Source organism: Alternaria triticimaculans (assembly GCF_023758025.1).
Source record: "Alternaria triticimaculans strain BMP 0046 chromosome Unknown scaffold_11, whole genome shotgun sequence".
In the NCBI taxonomy this organism is placed as follows: domain Eukaryota; kingdom Fungi; phylum Ascomycota; class Dothideomycetes; order Pleosporales; family Pleosporaceae; genus Alternaria; species Alternaria triticimaculans.
Window position 1 is genome coordinate 484,655 of NW_026055968.1, and position 21,028 is coordinate 505,682.

A 21,028-nucleotide genomic window follows, 5' to 3' on the forward strand; every position below is an offset into this window, starting at 1 on the left:
GTGCATCAAGCTCCCAATAGATCACGCGCATTTGCTGCCACAACAGTCATGTGATGACCCGTTCTTGTCCGTAGTGACATGCCACGAGGGTCGATCTTTCGACCTAGACGTTGGGACAGACAGCTGTCACTTGTTGCGACGGGAATATAGCGGGATCTCAAACGACGATCTTTGCGAGTTACCCAAGTGGAGATGGAAAACGTAAGAAGGTTTTGCCTAGGGACTTGTTGACACCGGCTGGTGATGTCGTGACAGGAGAATACCGAGATATCGTGAGCGATGCCGGCCTGGCTCGTGCGCTGCGCACGTGCCCATGGCGGGATCTCGGCACCGGCCAACACCCGGACCTGAGATGGGAGCGGGTCCTGAAGAACCACGCCAAAACACCACGCCACACCCTTTCGCCTTCACAGCTTCGCCAACTACACTTGAAGACGGGTCGTAGGTCACCTTAGTGGGCGGAGTACATCACGCAACAGGCAGGAGACATTCTGCCATGCTCACATCTGCCGGCGGGGGTCGTGATCGACCCAGCGGCAAGACGCCATTCCAACAGAGCCCGCAGTCGCCTCGAAAGGCTTGGAAGTAGGAAGTGCGCCTTTCCGCTGCACTTTCCTCCTGTCCGCGGGCTTACTGCACTTCTAGATCTCCTGTCCCCGCCAGTCGTGTGCCTGGGCTACTGGAACAAGGGCTGTACGTGACCGGACGAGAACCTTTCAAGGCGATCATGTCATTCCGCGCTGGCAAGAGCGCTACCCCAAAGATCGCGGTCGCGATTCGCCCGTATCCTTCTCTTGCTGCTGCCTTATCTGAGGTGTGGCTAATGGCCAGGTTAACTATATTGATCTGCATCATGCTAAATCCCAAAGAAGGAGGTGGTTTCAACGCCTACGTGCTTTTAAGCTTAATGCTAGCGGGTCTTGGGGTGTCAGCGGATGGCGCTGCAGCTGCGTCGGATGACAACACTCGAATATTGCATGTTCAATACAGCCGGCCATTCGAGGGTTACGAAAAAGCATGATGGCACGCTGCGGCGCTGCCGAACAGCGCTACGACAGCATAGCCGGTCTCGCCAAGCCCGCCAGATAAAGTCGGACTGCAATATCTGATTGGCTCTTAACCAAATCATGTCTCCAAGCCGCCTGAAACGGGATCGGTGCAGCGACCAGTTGAGAACGCGACCCTATTGTGATTGGAGCAAATCCCTATGGTCATCTCATCTAGCGAGATTGGACATCCATGCAGATATGTAAGGGATGTAAGACTCAAGGTAACGTGTATGCAATTGCCATCTAACAATTACTAGAGCCAGGTTCTCTTGTCACGTCATTCATTACACAGTGACGGTGTATGTAAACCTTGTTCTTGGTTCGAAATCATCTGCACATCAGTCTCGCGCAGTATCTCCGACGATTGCCTCGGTACTTTGACATACGGACTACCCTTCAGCCAGTAGCGGCTCGTGCCGTGCCCTTGGGAGTTACCGTCAGGGATGCAAAAGGAACACATCATGTTGGTTCACTCGATCCGGGTTGGCAAGCGTGCCATGCCCGAGTAGAATTTGCCTCGTGCAACCATGACCAACAGACAAAGGCGACAGGACACTCTCCATGGACCCCAGGCGATAATCCTGCATGAAACAGCTTCATTTGACAGCCGACCTAGTAATGATCCACTCATCACCTCTACGCCGTTATCAGGATGGCTGCAGATCGATCTGTCCCATCCAATCGCGTCAACGCACCGGTTTCTACGTTGAATCTCTACGCGACGTTATTCACATCCCTAAACTAGTAAGCATGCCAATCTATAGTGCATTCTGCCAAGACCTGCGCGTCTGACCTGCTACGCGCAACATCCTCCTCCTTCTCTAAGACTTTTCGCCCGTTCTATTACCGCTGCTAAGGTGGGCTGAGAGCAAGTAGTGCCCGAACACACTGTAGCACCTACCCAACTAGGTATCGGAGTGGTTCAGACGCCATCTTAAGCCGTTCTAGCGACTAACACACCTTGTGCTGTGGTTCAGGTACGTCGGCATGCCACGAGACCGCCTTGTCGGTGGCTGCTAGTCCTTATTGGAAGGTGCATTTGCCTCCTGCCATCTCGTCTCAACACCAGATTATCAAGCACCTCTATATAAGAGGTACCGGACGCCCTCCTACAGCATCAGGCCACGAGCACAGCAACACTCAGCCCTCATCAGCAGTCTTCATTGTCTCTCGCTCTAAAGACTTCCATCTTCGATCAATCTGCCAACATGAAGCTCTCACTTCTTCTCGCACTTTTGCCTGTGGCTCTTGCCCTTCCTGCCCCGGTCATTGTTCCCCGTGCTGGCGCTCCTATTCCCGGAAGATGGATCGTCAAGATGAAGAACGAGAACCTTCAGAACCTCATTGACGTCGCCTTGAAGGTTCTCAAGAAGGACCCTGCCCACGTCTACAAGTTCGCTGGATTTGGCGGTTTCTCTGCTGATATGGCCGACGACATTGTCGAGCTGCTCCGCAACCTTCCAGGTGTAAGCTATACAGCCCCAGAGAATCGTATGCAGTACTAACATGGTCCAGGTCGACTACATTGAGCAAGATGCTATCGTCAAGGCTAACCTTGGCGAGTCGCACCTCGAGAAGAAGGCGTACACAACTCAGTCTTCTTCCACATGGGGCCTTGCTCGTATCTCCCACCAGCAGCCTGGTACCAGCTCTTACATCTACGACACCACTGCTGGTGCTGGTACTTGCGCCTATGTCATTGACACTGGCATCTACACTGCCCACCCCGAGTTTGAGGGCCGTGCTACCTTCCTCGCCAACTATGCTGGTGATGGTCAGAACTCGGACGGAAATGGTCACGGTACCCACTGCGCTGGTACGATCGGATCCAAGACCTACGGTGTGGCCAAGAAGACCAAGCTTTACGCTGTCAAGGTCCTCGATGCCAGTGGTTCGGTAGGTTGACAATGCGTCTTAAGCTGAACAGCTTGCTAATGATCTACAGGGCTCCAACTCTGGTGTCATTGCCGGTATCAACTTTGTCGCCAACGACGCCAAAACCCGCAGCTGCCCCAACGGTGCTGTTGCCAACATGTCTCTGGGTGGATCTCGCTCCACTGCCGTCAACGCTGCCGCTGCCAACGCAGTCAGCGCTGGTGTCTTCATGGCCGTCGCTGCCGGTAACGATGGTGCCGATGCTCGCAACTCCTCGCCTGCATCCGAGCCTACTGTCTACACCGTCGGTGCCACCGACAGCTCTGACCGCCTCGCTTCTTTCTCCAACTACGGTTCCGTCGTTGACATCCTTGCTCCTGGTGTCTCCATTCTCTCCACCTGGAACAACGGTGGCACCAACTCCATCTCCGGTACTTCCATGGCTACTCCTCACGTTGCTGGTCTCGCCGCCTACATTCTCGGCTTCGAGGGCAAGAAGACTCCTGCCGCACTCTCCAGCCGCCTCACCACCCTGTCGCTGAAGAACAAGATCTCCGGTGTTCCTTCCGGCACGGTCAACAACCTTGCCTTCAACGGCAACCCCAGCGGTTAAGCATTTCTTCTTCTTGGCGGCGCTTTATCAGCATGTTGCACCAGTTTTGCCTAGTTTTGCATTGACAGAAGTCGAAGATTCCCTTCCTTCTTTTCTTATGAAGTCATGATCGCGGTAGTTGTCTCTTGGTAGTCGATAGCACCAATGGAGATACATTCTATGAAGTTACTCATCCAAAACGCACCCAGTGCTGTGTGTTCGCACCGATTGCTGATATGTTGCCCCATAATTTCGATGGCTGGTCAACGATGGGAATACAGAATGCCGTCTCCTCACTACGGCATTTGGATGCGGAGATTGACATCACGAAAACGGCCTTTGTGATACCGTCACTAATGATCTTGTGGGGGTGGCTCACGCTAAGCCTCATCATCACGACTGTACCAGACGCCCGTGTGTCACGATGGGTCATGCATTGTTTCTGCGGAAGACTGTTGACCCCGCGGCGTCGTAGGTGGCTTTGAGAGGCGTCGCCTTGCGCGTTAGCATAACGGTGCTGCGTCCACATGCCCTGCATCGTCTTGCATAGGTAGCTGGGCTCATGCAGGGTCTAGCGGTACCGTCTGAGCAAACAAAGAAAGTATCTTTCCTGGCCTTGCGAAGATCTGTCCTCCAGAGACGTGCACATGGATATCTCTCAGTGTATCGGTCGATGAGACACCGCGATCTTCGACCAAACAATGGTTACTCCTAAACAAAGCTTCCCAGACCTACACTTCCCCCGTCTTTGTCTAACCTCTGCAACCTCGGACGACTAACAATAGCTCGGTCAAGTACCACGCATCATACACAGCTAGCTGCATGCGGTACCAGAGGCTGAAGCCTTCCCCGCATTGTCAAGGCTATATTGGCACAACGTTGATCAGCATGGTTCATCGGAAGATTCAATCTCGCCCCGCAATTCCAATTAGGAGATATTGCGCTTAAGGCTGCAGCTGCCATCTTCCTTCCGCCAGCCGCCTCGGCGCACGGACCAAGGTGAAGCTCGGAACGCTTCCAGGGTTTGAGCGATGAGGCGCGCCACCAACTCCATCATCCAACTGCCGCTCCGCCTCTCCAATCTGCGCGAACCATCTGGAGTAGCGATACGACGCGGAAATTATTTGAGCTGCCGGATCATACGCAGGATGAGACGACCGCAGAACAGCATCAACGCTTTTGGCCACGTATGACGCGTTTCTTCGCGTTGTGGGCTTACGGCCGTAGGAAGCTCGCGTCGCGCCGACGCGCTTCAGCGTTTCGACAACGCCTGCGAACTCCCACGCACGAGAGCAGACTGCGCGGTGAATATCGCCCAAAAGGCCAATAAAGTATGTACGAGTATACAATACTCACTGCACCTTAGGGCATTCAGTAGAACAAAGACTGCAAGCGTTGCTAGCATGCACGCGCGCGCTGTCAACAGCGGACCATGCCGGTAGCTCGCACGACGACCGATGCTAGCACCGTATCATAGAACAAGCGTATGAGACACTGTCATCGACATTCGATGAACGCTACTGCTCTCACACCTTCGGCCATACTCCGTTGGCCTCCTGGTTCATCGGAATGTTCGGTCCCAAGTCTCGGCCAACTGGAGTATGAGCCTCTAGATGCTGGACATGGCGAGATACATCTTGTTGAGCTCGTGCCAGTGGCCTTGTAGGATAATATACAGACCAATCACATTCGATCAATATCCCCGGAATGCATTTGGATGATGGAGCCACCTCATGCAAGAGAAAAATTGAACAGGTCTGCAGACTACATTAACATAAATGCATGTAAAGTAGATAGCTTAACGTTAATATAGGCACTATAGTATTTAGTTCTATTCTAAATTAACGTAGTTCTAAGTTAATATTAACTCTATAGTGTTGAGTTCTTTTATATATTACCGTAGTTCTACGTTAATGTAGTCTCTACAGTGTTTGAATTTTTCTTAGGTTAGCGTGGAGCGAAGTCCGAAGCTCTTTGGTGGACGTGGAAATCGACATATAGTTCTCGCGCGGTGCTAGTCAACTGATGCTCTTATCTTATCCTCGAACTGGGCCTCAAGGCCTTCGAATCATCGACCAACTGCTGGCACTCTGAATTGACGCTGTGTGTCAACCGAGTTGAGCGCCGCGAAAGATCCTATGCAGTCCAATGCAAGGGTGCTTCCACAGTCAGCTTACTTCGCGTTTCTGGTGTTACACAGCACTATCACATGTGCGTTCAACATTTCTGACCACGCCGCAACTTATGGTCTAGTCTGAATCCGTATTTGTCGTCATACCCACTTCATGGTGGGTCTACCGAGGTCCCCAAGAGCCAGTATCGTACGAACCTTCAAATGCCCATTTCACTACCAGTGTACAAAATCTCCAGTCCACGTCATCTTCTACCAAACATCTTAGGATTATTGCACCAGTACACGCCATGGACTCATTCAACGCAGGCGACATCACCCACCAAAATGGTGAGGTCACGCACTACTACGAAGGAGGCTCGGCAGACGGCACTCCCCTAATCTTCATCCACGGCTGGCCCGACATCGCAGAATCATGGAAACACCAGCTCGCACATTTCGCTGCCTCATCAAAGTACCGTGTCATTGCACCTGACATGCGCGGCTACGGCGACTCAACGGCACCCAAGAAGAAGGAGTCTTACCGTCTTGAAGTCCTCGTACCCGAGCTCGCTGAGTTCGCCTCAAAGCTAGGCATCAAGAAAGCAGTATGGATCGGTCACGACTGGGGCTGCGGCGTCACCAACGCACTTGCCGCACACTACCCTGAACTCTTCATTGCCATGGCAAACCTCTGCGTCCCATACCGAAGCGTGGAGCTGGGCCTCGAATACCTCAAGAGCACCATCAATCGCGACCTCTATCCCGAAAGCGAGACCGAGTGGGGAAACTGGGAGTACATGCGATACTACGAGGTGAAACCCGAGCAAAGCGTCAAAGCGTTCGACGGCCACTTGGATGTCATCACCAAGATCTTGTATGTGAAAGGCGATGACAGTAAGTGGGGCCAGCCCTCACCCACAAGCCGTGTATTGAGAGACGGAGGTTGGTTCGGTGGTCATCCGGAAAACCTTCCAGATATCCCACTTTCGTACACATCGTTAGATGAGCATCTTTACGAAAGCCTGCTGAAGAGTAAGAGGAAGCATGGGTTCTTCGGTGCGAACGCATACTACTTCAACCACGAAGCAAACGTCGAGTATGCGAAGAGCCAGAAGAACGATGGTGTGTTGGAGTTTCCGTTCCTGTACATTGATGCAAAGTACGATGCTGTGTGCTCGCCTAGTGTGCAGCCAAAGTTGGCGGAGAGGATGAAGCGGGATGTGAAGAATATAACCTATGAGACTATTGAGTCGTCGCATTGGGTACAGTTGGAGAAGCCGAAAGAGGTTAATGAGGCGTTGGAGAAATGGTTGGCTACTTTGTGAGGCACCCGAAGGTGGCAAACATACGATAGACTGTATGGCTTTTATAATAGTCGACCTTGCGCTGGCGTATCCAAAAACACCAGACTTGGTGTGTTGATATCTGTAGCTGTTAGGGAATTGAAGCTTGTCTCTCAATCAACTCGAAAGATGTTCATTGATGAAATGAATCGCCACAGCAGGAAGCACGACCTTCGACTATCTTAATAAACTGTGTACTGCAAGGCTACAAACCTTGCGCGACCATGTTCCCGACCGTATGGTTTAGCCAACACAGTTGCGCACCTGCCAGTACTTTTGACTAGAGACTGCAGAATCTTGCCAGACATCATGCGCAAACCCGCGATCCTGCCAAGGGATGACTGTCAACAAAACCGATGGACTGTTGGTGCGGACACGCTCTGTCAGTCGTACCAATACTCTCTTTGACAATCGCCGTATGCGCATGCACCCAATGAGTCCTTACACCCCACGACTCGTTGGCAGACCCATCGACATTTCCCAGTGCATCGGCAATCCAAAGGGTAACTCTGGTGCTCTTGATAAGAGTGCTTGTTCTATACCAGTCGTCGATGTCTCACGACAAGACGCTGAAAGTTAGCGCCCACCGGGTACAACGACAACATCATGTAGGAACCCGCATCATAACAGACCACATAGCACAGCGCTTCGCTAGAGGTAACACGGCCTTTAACCGGTTCTTTGTCCAAGCCCATTGGGTCTCAGACAACTTCCTTCCCGTGGTCACGGTCCGTTAGTGCTGGATCTGGACTGGACCCTACCCTCTGGTTATCTGGACGCCATATACCCCTCAAGGTGACTATGTACCATCCGCGGGAAACACCAAAGCTCTGATAGACCTATTGTGCGATCTAAACAACCACAGCTCTACACGACTGAGCATCCGGCCCGTCGAAATAACGCCAGACGAGTAAGATCAAAGGACCGTGAAGCGTGCACCCATGCCATCAACCCATGGACCAGCAGCATGCGCGCTGTCAGATAACGGTATCTTTCGTGCTCTTGTTGGTGTTGCAAAACAGCATGCGCTCGCCACAGAGCATGCCCTAACGTGGTCCGTGAGAGGTTGCACTGCCTGTGCGTACGCGCGAGCGCTATTGCTAACTGGTCCTTCGAATTGCGCCATTGGCTCTCGAAGGAGCCGGCCGTCGTTGATGCTGGTATAGGTTGTACGGCATTTGTATTTAAGCTTCGGTTCTGCCGCTGATGCAGGTACAACTCAACGTGAAGGATCCGACCTCTCACCTTTTCTCTGAAACCTAAACCCTTGCTCATCCCTCCCAGCATATTCGATTCGAACGGCTCCGAAAAATGTATACTCCAGTATTGCTCGCTCTTATCTCGTTGGTCGTTGCTGCCCCGTTGACCAGAGTCGATGGCGAAGATGCCGTCGCCGGGAGATGGATCGTCAAGATGAAGGGCGACGTAGCGACGCAAGCTCACGACGACTTGGTGGCATCCATGTCTACCAAACCCGACTACGAATACGCAATGCCTGGATTCAGAGGATTTGCCGGAAGTATCTCCGAGGAAGAACTTGTTCGACTCCAGGCTTCTGAGCATGTAAGCTATACGCCTGAATTAATGTACCTGAACTAACCTGATCAGGTTGAGTATATCGAACAAAGCGCCAAGGTCCATAGCAATGAGATCGTGCAACAGTTGAACTCTACGTGGGGTTTAGCTCGTATCTCTCATGCCGAGCCGTATCAAACGAGTTATCTATTCGATTCCAGTGCTGGGGAGGGTACATGCGCGTACGTTACCAACCGTATTCGCGCCTATGTGAACTTCGCTCACAAATCGACCGCAGATACGTCATTGACACAGGCATCGAGGTTGAACATCCAGAATTTGGAGGGCGTATGTACGAACCGTTCGGCTTGAGAGATACGTGCTAACGAATTGAAAGGGGCTTTATTCTTAGCTGACTTCAGCGGTGAGGACACCATGATCGACGCCATGGGTCACGGAACTCACGTGGCTGGTACAATCGGCTCGATGACTTGGGGCGTGGCAAAGAAGACAACGCTGCTCGCTATCCGTGTACTGGACTCGTACGGTTCTGGTACAACCGAAGGCGTACTTGCGGGTATGGAGTATGTTGCTACCGATGCAGCAAAACGTAGTGAGGCTGGAGAATGTCCCAACGGTTTCGTGGCCAACATGAGTCTTGGAGGGCGTAAGATGCAGGCCCTGAATGATGCTGTGAGTAACCCATTCCGTCTTTTATCAGACATTCAGCTCACAACGATCTAGGCCGCTGCCATCGTTGCAGCGGGAATCTTCCTTGGTGTCGCAGCGGGCAATGAGGGACGCGACGCTAAATACTCGTCTCCGGCATCTGAACCTAGTGTCTGCACCGTGGGTGCTACAGCCATTAACGATACTCTCATCGAATGGTCCAACTATGGGCCTATAGTCGACATTCTGGCACCCGGCGTTGAGATCACCAGCACTTGGATCGGCAAATCGATCGATACGATTTCTGGAACTGTAAGTACACTCCCAGATAAGTGTCGGTGTGACGCGCGCTGACTATCCGCCCTCACGTTCAGAGCATGGCAACCCCTCATATCGTTGGTTTAGCCGCGTACTTCATGGGTCAAGGATGGCCGGTGGAAGGGTTGTGCGAAAGCATGGCGGGCGTCGCGACAAAGGGCGCGATCGATGAAAGTACTCTCCATGATAGCACACCGAATCTTCTAGCTTTCAACATGGCCGAAGCATCCCAGCAGTACGGCAGACGCACAAAGCGGGTCGCGTAGAGTCGTCAAAGTGCATCATCGGCTGGAAATGTCTGGCATGAGGATCCGGTAGTATAGTCTTGATAAAGGGGAGACCCTGGGAAGCAATGTCGAAACGTTGATAAGATTGACCTTGTTCATTAGCGCATGCACATAGATCGTGCGGATCGAGCCGTGCGCGACAGCACCGGTCATTGAGACGGGAAGATGCATGAAGCTGACCTGCCGTGCCGTCTCACGTCAAGTATGTCAGCCTCATCGGTGGTCAGATCCCACCTATGGCGAACCAGATTCGCCAGTGAAAGCCTCCGATCTCAACGGTTGTCGCAACTGATGCGCCATGCATGGAGCCCTAGATCTCAAACTCAAAGCGGTGATGTCGCCCAAGCCTGCCACGCCGATCGTCACTGCACTAGTCAGCTGAATCAGCGCGCCCGGCCACTCATGAGGCGTGACATCATAAAATGCGGGGTAGAGACTTGCGATAACAGGTTAGCTTGTCTGCGAGCCCGACACTTTGCAGAACCTCCAAGCCTTCCAAGAGCACTGCCCTCACCTGAGCTCTTCTCTATCCCGCTCCATATCTGGCCCATTGGCATCCTCGGACCTCAAACACGCATCATCTTTACTGGGGAGACAGGGCCACTCAAGAAGTCATGGCGTCATACTTCGACCTCCAGCCGCAGAAGGCGCCGCCAGCTACGAATATAGATCAGATACCTCAAGACCAGCGCAAGCAACTCGGTCGCATGAACAGTTTGATGTCCCCAGCAGTCACTCAAATATTGGAAGGTTTAGGCGACGAAGGATCGGACAGTGATAGCAGCGAAGAAAAAGACCCATCCGAAGAAGAAGATCAACGTGCCGCTCAACAACACACTAAGCCAGCACTCGACCCCCAGAAATTTCGCCAAGACAAGCAAAAGCACGTCGCTGCCCAGGCGCCTCGCCCTTCATCTTTATCACCAAGCAGAAGTTCCCTGAAGACGACCAGCAAAAACCCTGGCCATTCTAAGCCGTCTTCGGCGCATGGCAGCGGAGATAAGTCCGCAAAGTCCAGACAAAAACAGCCGCACATGGCACGATTCCATTCCCTGCGCAGCATGCTTTTCCAACAGAGGATTCAAGACCAGATGAAGACTGCCACGCAAGAAGATTGCCAGCAGGAGCAAAATGCGGCCGACAAATGGCGGTCTCAACACGCCGAACGCCAGATGCATCACCCGGGAACAACCGACCAGGACGCTTCAGGAAAAGGTGGAATTGGAAGTAGAATTCGGATGACAGTAAGACGGATGACTACCAAGGACGCAGGGAGCATGGAGAGGATTAGGGAGGATGGTGCGCCGGTCGAGTTCAATGATCGCGCATCAACAGCTTCCTCTGACAACGAGAAAGATCAACGAGAAGCATCGACGACTCGTTATGAAAGTGACAATGAGAGCATCGATCATTCCGATGTGGACGAATTAGTACGATGGGTTAGCCGACGAGATCCCCCTAGCGATGGTGAACGACGAAAGGGCGGCGACGTGGTGGAAGCCAAAGAAGACAGTGGCCATGAGAGCCTGGGGCCATCAGACGTTGAAGACCTTGTTCGCTTTGCCAGCAGGAAATCTGACGCCAAAGAGACTGCCGTATTGAACGACGCACATTCAGGATACAGCGACGCATCAACCGAATCCGACAGCGAACTCAGAGAAGTATCCTCAGACGAGGAAGAAGACGCAGACGACCTCGTACGCTGGATATCGCACCGCGACGGTCCCAAAGCCGGCCCCGTACGCCGCAACCTCCAACGACCCGAATTAGATTCCGACGTAGGCGAGCACTATGACTCCGACGTCCCTGAACTAGGCCGCTGGTTCAAGCGTCACGACGGCACGAGCGGCGAATCCGCGGCTTCCACTCCAGTCAAAGAAACTTTTGACGAAATCGACGAAGAAGAACAGCGAGGCCGCCCCCGAAGCCGCGAGTCCATCGAGCCCATCAAAGAAAAACGCCACATCACCGACGACGACGTCGACGAGCTCGTCCGCTGGGTCAGCAGAAAAGACTCCAAACAACAAGACTCCCTCGGACCCGTTTCTGAAAACCCAATCGACCGTCTTAAGCGCGAGGAGGAAGAGAAACAAGCGCAAATCGGCATGAGTGTCGATGACGGCAGTCTCTCACACGCCGATCTGCAAGAAGTCGTAGAGCACGCAAGGAAAACGAGCGCTGATATGGTCAGCCCGCCGCCTGCATCACCGTTTGCAGTCGAGACGGGCGACTTGCGGGTGCTGAGGGATGAGAAAACCAAGGCGACACCTCTGGAGCGCGATTCGCAGCGTGATTTAGACGGAAAGAGGGAGAATCTTGATGAGAAGAAACAGGAGCTGGGTATGAGTCTTGACGATGAGAGTTTGAGTCATAATGACGTGGCGGAGTTGATTGAGCATGTTAGGAAGATTTAAGAGAGTATGTTCGTGCGCTGGAATCAGCACGGAGGGATCTAGGAACCAGTATTTATGTTATGAAGGATTCGCGAAAGTGCGGAAGCTACGGATGTCGATGTGGGTGTGTGGGTCAACCACGGGTATCTGACGGGTATCTGGGAGGATCTATTTCTGTTAGTCTGGGGTTTAGCACGTCGTTTTATACCAATTGAAGATTCCATTTCGAACTGAATCCCATGACTAAAACCGACATTGAACATGCAAAAGAATATGGTATTCATACAACATCAAACGAGAAAGAAAAAAGAATCTATATCGCGAATGCAACTCCGAAACCCCTTCAAATGCAAGACAACCACACCTCAGCCCCGACTCACTCAATCCAACTTCAGCGGCTCGACTCCCTCAAACTGCAACCTCCTAAACATACCCCTAATAACCCCACACTTCCTCTCCCTCTCATCATCCCTCCCCCTCATCTCCGTGCGCATCTTGCCATACATATTCTGGCCATCACCCCTCTGCCCACCCTCCTTAATATTCGTAAAGAACATGCGCCTCCCCGTACTATCCAACGGCTCCCACTTAGCAATCTTAACACCCTCCCTAGGAATAACCTCGTGTTCGCGGTTCGGATCAAGAAACTTGACAAAACTGATAAAGTAGTCCGAAATCTCGTTTTGGCGGCGCACCATGACTTGGCCGACGGTGCCAGCGTGCTTGGTGCCGTAGCCGTTCTCTATGTCGGGGCCCCACATTACGTCCCATTGGTATTGGTATGTGGGTACGGAGGGCGGGTTGTGCAGGGACATGGCGTTGGAGGCGAGGTAGGTAGGGCAGATGTAGCGGATGTCGCCTTGGGCTTTTGCGACGGCGTCCCACCAAGCGCCGCTGTCGGGCCAGTGGCGGTCGTTGGGGTAGGTTGATACGAGGGTGGAGAGGTCTTCGTCGGTGAGGAGGGGGTAGTGGTCTTTGAGGTAGGATTTGAATTCGCCTTCGTTATCGGTGGTCTTTTTGACTTGGTCGGAGCCTTCGTTCGAGGTGAAGCCGATGATGGTGGGGACCTTGGCGTAGCGGTCTGCCATTATGGCTGCTGGGGCGGGCGCTGTGAACATGCCGCCGGCGGGCTCGGTGGTTGGCGCCCACATCCAGCGTGGGGGTGTGTCGCGGCCGGGGAAGTTCATCGGGTAGTTCTCGTAGTAGAGGTCGCCTGTCGCTGCGTTGCGCACGCATGCGATGTCTGTGCAGTTCAGTCCATCTGCGACTTCGTTGTAGAACTTCTCGGCTTGGTCGGGGGTGAAGAAGGTCGGACTCGCGGGGGACTGGGCGATGGCGCCGTGGAAGAGCTGCTTGCGGCCTACACCCGGGACAGGGTGGTAGTTGTCGCCTTCGTTGGCCGTCAATTGTAGCATCACGGACGCGCCGCCAGCGCTCGTGCCCATGATGACTACGTGGTCGGGGTTGCCTCCAAAGTACCTGATGTATTTCTGGACCCATTCCAGCGCCGCTCTCTGGTCGCGCAGCGCATTGTTGTAGTCGCCGTCTTTTGCGATCTCTTTGCCAGAGAGGAAGCCGTAGATGCCGTTGCGGTAGTACATGGTGACTACAACGATGCCCTTGTCGAGTTTGCCGTCCACGCCCTTTTCACGTCGCGCCTTCTCTACCATCTCGCCTCCATTGCTGCGTCCTGGGAGATGGAAGCCACCACCGGGGATGTTGACCAAAACGGGTAGGTCGTCGCCTGCCTCAGCGTCAATCGGCGTGAAGACGTTCAAGCTCAGACAATCCTCGGTGGAACGAGTCTTGATACCCAGAACGTCCGGTCCTGAGATATCTTCCCTGTTTCGCTGGGTTGGATCAATCTTCTGGATTCTTGGGCACATGCCCAATGATCCATCCCACACCAGAGGCTTCTCACCTCGACCAACGCCATATGTCCTGTTCACCGGTTGTGGTCCGCGAAATCTGTTCTGGCCTCCTGCATCTGCGGCATATGGTATGTTCCAGTAGAACCTAACCTTGTCCGAGACGTTTGGCTTGATAGCTAGGTAGTCTAGCTCGACGATGTAGGGGTCTTCGGTGTTCTTGAGCGGCGCGGAGAAGGTGGAGGTAGGTTTCGAGCTGAGAGGTGGTAGCCATTCCGAGCTGGGACGTAGGTCGGGCGAGTAGAGGAAGGCGAACGTGAAGGCGAGGATAACGGCAGCCGTGAGAGCGAGTATAACGCGCCGGTCGAAGATGAGGCTCGAATTGAGCGGGCGAATTGCCATGGTGGGCGCGTATTGAAGGTTGTAAAAGAATGTAAAGTCGCGTACAAAGCGCTGAAAGACTAATGCGATGCCGTTGGAGTATGCATCTGCGTCTCGTACATGAAACTCAGGAAAGGAAAGACTGCCCACGGAGACAATGAAAGTGTCCTTCGGCGCTGTCGCAAGCCTTCCAAGCATCCATGGCTGCGAGTTTCCCTGTCTAGCCCGACGGGAGGACCGAAGAGGCTAAGGGGGCGGCAATCGGCACCATCCGCTTGGCGCTGACGCGTATCGCATTCCGTGGGAATGCCATGGCGACGCATCACGATGCAACCACGGTCGCGCAAAGAGCTGGAGAGGGTGGGAGGAAGCTTGGGAGCTACACGGAAGTTTTACGAGGTTTAAAGTTATCGACAGGGTCCAGAGCGCCTTCCCTCGGCTGGGGCGTATAGAGGTCAGCAACTAGCGTGCGATGCACCTGGCTCCAGTAGGACGCCTGCACCACGTCTCCTACAGCATGAGCCACATCTCCAGCCACTTCCAATTGATTGAGCGCATGACCTCAGGGTCGACCAGACATCTTTTCGATCGAGCATCGCACTCATTGGGTCTGCATTCCTGGATCTACACGAGATGCTGGCACCAGGCCTGCCTGCCGTATCCGTGGTGACGGCGAGTACTCCGGATCCTTCAGTCACCATGACGGCCCATAGAGACAAGTAAAGGCAGACCTCCAGGGAAGCCATGGCTTCACAGCATAGAACGTCGCCAGCCAGGTATAGTATCACCGCGATCTCGTTCATCAAGTCGGCAGCGCCGAACTTCTGCACGCGTGCTGTGTAGCAAGACGTTCCCTTGAAGCTATGATCTGGTATCATCTGTTGGAGTTGGCACGCCTTGAGCATACCATACATGATGACTTTGGGTTCGGAGGAGCTTATTGCGCTCTTACCGTCTCGCAGACGAGGTCACTACGGATCGCTAGCATGGTATGTGTGCTCGAGATATTGCGTCTTGACAGTCTCTCACCTTTACCTTGTTGTGTACAAAAGGGACTCAACTTTTAGCTTGCAGTCCCACCTTCAGTTGCGCTTGACCGCTGATACATAAGCCTTTCTTTTGACACTTTTCTTCCTCATCCTCCTCACTTCTTCCCCCATCTACCTTCGAGCTGTCTCGTCACTCAAACCTGCAGTCGTGAACGTGAAACTGCCGGCACGGGTGCGCTACTTCCCAAATGGATATCGACGACACCAAGACCCCTACGCCTGATGGCACAGAGTCACCTCTGTTCGAGCCTGAGGTACCAACAGAGCTCTTGGTACCAGATGTACCCGCTCTGGCAACGACTGACGCTACGGAGATAATCGATCTATCATCGCTGACCAACGAATCTACTGGAGAAGAGCAACATGCTTCACCGTACATCCAGAAGTTGAAGGTTCTTGAGGCCGATGCCAAACAAGAGATATCCAGCTGGGATCCCAAATACCTAAGTCAAGATCCGGATGTCACTACGGCTGCAGCTGTAGCGGGGACCAAGCGAAAAGGTATGTGTACAACGGGGCTTTGCGTCAATGAACTAACTTTGCCAGCTGCCGAAATGGAAGATGAACCAGACATTGATCTCGATGACGACGATTCCGACGATGGCGACGATCGAGTACCGGCTTATGACCCAGATCAACAAACCCGACCCAAATTGCCGCTCTACCATCCAGGCTTCACGCTTACAGAGTCTACTGCTAAAAACTTATTGTCGACTATCAACCAGTATATCACCAAGGCAATGAACAATGGATATGATGATGCAGAAGCGAAGCACCTGCGCAAGCAGATCTTGCGAAACAACAAGATTCCGTATCAGGAAGTAGTCCGAATATCTGTTGCTGGAGACACTGGAGCAGGCAAATCGGCTTTGCTAAACGCTCTATTGGGCGTGATCAATCTCAACGTCGAGGTAAGTTCGTCTGCAAGAATGCGAGTTTTATAATGCTAACCTGTTCTGGTAGAGTGACGGAGGAAGCGCTTGCACGTGCGTCATTACAGAATTCCAGCAAGCACCTCCGAGTCAGACCAAGGCATACGCTGCCGAGGTCGAGTTTTTTGATGTCACCATCTGCATAAAGATGGTCACCGACCTTTTCACGCAGTGGTACAACGTGAAGCAAAAGCAACGACAAGATGCAGATGACCTGGACGACAAAGAGCTGGATCAGATCAAGACAGCACGCGAATGCCTTCAAATTCTCTTCGCAGATCGCCTAGAGTGTGGAACTATCGAGAAGTTCCTATCGACGGCCACATCAGCCAAGGACCAGAAAGTCATTAAGCAGCTGACTACTTGGACAACGAAGATGCACCAGTATTTCGTCAAACCAGGCCAAACGTCAATTCACTTCGAATCTAGTACCCCGGAAAATCTCATTGAGATGTATCAACCGTTCACCAAGGAAGTTACAAACGCAAGCTTCCAAGAGAAGCCGTTGACCTGCTCTCCTTGGCCTTTTGTCAGAATCAACCGGTAAGAGATGGCATACTGCGTTCCAAATTATATGACTGACGTACTATAGGGTCTTTTCGAAGTCACCGATCCTTCAACAGAACGTTATCATTTCCGACGTTCCCGGAAGTTCTGATTCCAACTACTTCCGTAGAGACACTGCAGACCGCTATCTGCAGAGCTGCCAAATGACCATAGTCGTCGCGAAGATCGATCGCATCACGAACGACCTCTCCTTCCGCCAGAAGTACGTCGATGCCTTTCGACGAAGGCGAAGTGGTAGTGTTATCCTCGTCGGCACCAAGTCTGATGTAAGGCACTTGTAACTCAGTATCAGGATATGTACTAACAATTGCTAGATTCTGAACGACGAGATCAACTCTACGCTGAAAATGGACGTCACCGCTGAAGACCAACTAGCTGTCATCGCCAACAAAGTTACCGAGATCGAGAAAGATATCCAAAACATTGATAACACTATTCGTCACAACATGATCGACCGTAACACCACGGCAAACAAGCCGTTGAAGAAACGCAAGAAGAAGCTCACCTCGCGCAAGAACGACCTAGCAAAAGAGTAGGTTGTATCCAATACGTAACACGATCAAGAAGACTAATTTTTGCAGAAAAAAGGACATCCTCATCGTGGAGCGCAACAAGGAAGTGACAGTAGCTATGAGCGAAAACTATCGCGAGGACACCGGCGACGATGCTATCGCGGCCATCTACTGTGTGTCGAACCTTATGTACATGCGTCATCTCCGCGGGTACGACAAGACGGACCCCTTGTCTGTTCCGACCATGACGCTCGATCAAACACAGATCCCAGCTCTCTGCTCTCATGTCTATACTCTGTCTTCCCGCGGAAGGACTTCAGACCTGGATCATTTCGTCAGGGTTACTGTGCCTACGCTGTTGAACATCGTGCAGATGTCAGTTAGCACAACCACGTTGGCAAGGGTGAACCATCTTACTGGAATCATACAACTAGCTCGGAAGGTATTTGAATCAGTCATTAGTTCTTCGGGGATGAGAGACAACTAACGGTAACAGGACATTGACACATGCATCAAGCGACTAGCTATCAAATTTAACAAGACAGACATTAAGCTCCTCCACGATCAGCTAGCTGATCCTGCTTTGCAAACGAGATTTGACAAGGAGGCAATGAAGAAGCTCCTCGAGTGGGAGGATATGGTAAGCTGCGCCTTGGCTATACACATGTCCGTCTTTCTGCTAACACTTTGTCAGAATGCTGCCAGCCATAGGGCTGCATGTCGAAAGAAAGGTAAGCTGCCCTACCTCACATCAAGTAGCACATAAGGTACTGATCCACGGCAGGTATCTACGTGCAAAAGAAGAAATGTATTGCGATGGACTGGAACGAGGATTTCATGTGGCCTGTCCGACCATATATCGACGTTGCATTCCGAGCTATCATCGATGATTCATGCGAGCTGTTCAAAGCCGAGGCAACCCAAGACATCAAAGAGATTATAACAGCTCTGGACACCAAATTGAAGAGTAAGCTCCTTGCTCGATATCACTCAGCCTCGACTAATTACCTGGACAGACGATCCGAAGGCTTTAGCCTGTGATGCATACGGTGCTTGCTTCAAAGAGAATGTCAGCCTTTTCTTTGAGCAAATCGATCGGCATGTATCGGCGGCGGCAAAGATTCTCAAAAACGGGATGATGTAAGTGTATTTTTGCTGAGGAATGAGATGCACGGTCGCTAATCTACCTGCAGCAAAGTACACCTCCGCGCCATCAAACTACGCAGCGAAGGCGATTACTTTCCACGGGCAATGTCGAACATATATACTGTAGCCACCGCCAAGCAGGCTGCGGGTAAAGGTATGTCCACCCTGATACACGCGCGCTCATCGACTAACTCCACAATGTAGGCAAGACCATGAAATTGGCCCGTCACCAGTACCTCCGAGAAGCCATTCCCGGTCCTATGGGCCCCTTTGCTCAGATCGCCAGCTACGCAAAGGCCGATGCAGAGAAATCCATCAAGCGTGCCGGTGATGAGCTTAAAAAGAACTTGAACGAGATGCTGCAAAACGTTCAGACGGATTTCGAGCGTATGAAGAACCGAAAGGACAACGACACAGAGCAGGGCAAGGCGTTTCGAAAGCAGCTCCACGAGCTGGTTGAAGAGGCGCGGAGGATTCTGAACGGGGTTACCCAGGAGAGTCTCGACTTGTGCAAGCAGTACAAGTGAGTCGGAGAAGGCAGTCTGCTATGGTGGAGGAGGTCGGACTGGCTTTGCGCTACTTGGACGGGATGGGGAAATGCGGAGGGGAAATGGCTAAGGATGGTACTCATGCTGAGGCTGCCGGGCGGCGCCTTTGCATGCCTCGAGGCCTTGGTGGCGTTGATGCTTGCATATTCCATCTGCAGAAAAGCAGTCGCCAAGGTACTTCGTGTCGGCAAAATCGCGACATGGCTTCTGCGGACTGCTTGGTACGAACAGGTCTTCTAGTCTATGCTATCATTACTTCCACACAAATGCACAATTTCTTTAGTCAAAGAGTCGCATGACTGTGAGCATTCAGCGTTGCTGTGATCACCCGGCGTCTGATTCTTTAGAATTCCGATGGAAGCTTCTAGCTCATTCCGTGATATGGGAGTTAGGGGCTGCAACAGATTAGGTTGTCCTTAATGTATTAATGTAAACCTAGTTTTATTTACTAAGGCGCTAGTCTAGAAGTAGATTTTTTCCTCTTATAACGCTACTCTTTTATATAAATAGTAAATATTATAAAAGCTTAAAACTAACTTATAATACTAGCTTTAACTACTTTAACTATCTTAAACTAGTTATATACTAAACTTAGTAAGTAGTATATTTACTAAACTTACTTTTTACTACTATACTTTTTTTAAAAACTTTTTTTTAAAATTTATTAGCTACTACTTAGTAGTAAGTTAAAAAAGTAGTATTTTAATTATAGCTATCTTTTACGTATAAAAATAAAAATAACTTAGTACTATAATATTAAAAACTCTACTTTAAAGTATAAACTAATTATATACTATTATTAAGCTACTTAAATATATATAAAATTATTTTAGCTACTTTTATATTTTAATAAAGTAGCTATACTTTTTTTATTTTTAATTTTTTAAGTATTACTTTAAAAAAAGTAAGTAAGTAGTAAAAGATTTTATACTATAGTAAATAATTAAAATATAAATATAAAAATAATACTATAAAATTATTAAAAAAGCTAAAAAGTTAATAAATAATAAACTAAGCGTTTATTATTATAATAATTTAGTTATTTATTATTATAATAAAAAGTTTAAGAAAAAGTAGTAAACGTGTATTTTATAAACTTACTAGTTAAGCTTTAACTCTAGTTCTATATAAGCTATTATAAAACTTATTATACTAACTTATTATAATAACTTATTATATATTTATTATAGAGTTATTCTTAGCTACTATAAGTGTATATAAAAATAACTACTTTAAATAAATAGCTTAGTAAACTACTATTACTAAATATCTTTTTTTTTAATATATATAACTAAAGTATGTAAAAAGACCTCTTAGGCTTAAGCGCGAAAGACAGAGAGATTAGGTTGTGCGTATAGAGGACCTTAGACTAGTCGCGATCAAGTTAGTGTTGGCCTTGACCGGTTTCAGGCAGACATCACATGGCGGCCACCAATCAGCGTTGAATGACGTCCGCGGGTTTCTGTTCTCAGTCCGGCCAGCGCAACACTTCAGCTGCCATATCTATGGCATGCCGCCGCCTTTTGTCCTACCCTCTCTCCCATCAAAACAATTTGCGCAAAACCGAATCATCTTCTCACCAAGATCGTTAGCAGCTTAGCTAGACCTTTATCTCGACCAAGAGGGCGGCGAAGCCGCCCCGGGCCGTACTTAGCCGGACCCTACGATTGACAACACCATCAACGCACGCGCATTCCCGTAGATCTCAGCAACGCTTGAGGTCTCCGCTCATCCCTATCAACGACCATCAATAGCTGAGGCGGCCTGGGTATAGGCCGCTTACGCCATCAACTGCACCCACTAGTACGCATCCCGCCCCATATATACAGTCTGAGATGCTAATGGTACGATAGTGATCATCGCTTAGAACA

At 50.9% G+C, this 21,028-nt stretch overlaps 6 protein-coding genes across 6 annotated transcripts; 5 read left to right on the forward strand and 1 right to left on the reverse strand.

Moving 5' to 3' along the window:
* Nucleotides 1-2,257: 2,257 nt before the first annotated feature.
* On the forward strand, nt 2,258-3,537 carry J4E78_007343 (uncharacterized protein; the record flags this gene model as incomplete). The annotated part of the gene is made up of 3 exons (XM_049367950.1): nt 2,258-2,515; nt 2,565-2,945; nt 2,995-3,537. The coding sequence occupies 3 exons, from the start codon at nt 2,258-2,260 to the stop codon at nt 3,535-3,537; spliced, it is 1,182 nt and encodes a 393-aa protein (XP_049220271.1).
* Nucleotides 3,538-5,937: 2,400 nt separating this feature from the next.
* Nucleotides 5,938-6,954, forward strand: J4E78_007344 (uncharacterized protein; the record flags this gene model as incomplete). The annotated part of the gene is made up of 1 exon (XM_049367951.1): nt 5,938-6,954. The coding sequence occupies one exon, from the start codon at nt 5,938-5,940 to the stop codon at nt 6,952-6,954; it is 1,017 nt and encodes a 338-aa protein (XP_049220272.1).
* A 1,329-nt stretch (nt 6,955-8,283) lies between these two features.
* On the forward strand, nt 8,284-10,021 carry J4E78_007345 (uncharacterized protein; the record flags this gene model as incomplete). The annotated part of the gene is made up of 5 exons (XM_049367952.1): nt 8,284-8,535; nt 8,581-8,729; nt 8,910-9,180; nt 9,232-9,468; nt 9,965-10,021. 5 exons carry the CDS (start codon nt 8,284-8,286, stop codon nt 10,019-10,021), a joined length of 966 nt encoding a protein of 321 aa, XP_049220273.1.
* Nucleotides 10,022-10,375: 354 nt separating this feature from the next.
* Nucleotides 10,376-12,175, forward strand: J4E78_007346 (uncharacterized protein; the record flags this gene model as incomplete). The annotated part of the gene is made up of 1 exon (XM_049367953.1): nt 10,376-12,175. One exon carries the CDS (start codon nt 10,376-10,378, stop codon nt 12,173-12,175), a length of 1,800 nt encoding a protein of 599 aa, XP_049220274.1.
* A 359-nt stretch (nt 12,176-12,534) lies between these two features.
* J4E78_007347 (uncharacterized protein) lies at nt 12,535-14,424 on the reverse strand (the record flags this gene model as incomplete). Its single annotated transcript, XM_049367954.1, has 1 exon — nt 12,535-14,424. One exon carries the CDS (start codon nt 14,422-14,424, stop codon nt 12,535-12,537), a length of 1,890 nt encoding a protein of 629 aa, XP_049220275.1.
* A 1,216-nt stretch (nt 14,425-15,640) lies between these two features.
* Nucleotides 15,641-19,136, forward strand: J4E78_007348 (uncharacterized protein; the record flags this gene model as incomplete). The annotated part of the gene is made up of 12 exons (XM_049367955.1): nt 15,641-15,953; nt 15,999-16,363; nt 16,461-16,927; nt 16,977-17,217; nt 17,266-17,483; nt 17,533-17,842; nt 17,960-18,103; nt 18,158-18,194; nt 18,248-18,430; nt 18,480-18,603; nt 18,657-18,763; nt 18,814-19,136. The coding sequence occupies 12 exons, from the start codon at nt 15,641-15,643 to the stop codon at nt 19,134-19,136; spliced, it is 2,832 nt and encodes a 943-aa protein (XP_049220276.1).
* Nucleotides 19,137-21,028: the final 1,892 nt, after the last annotated feature.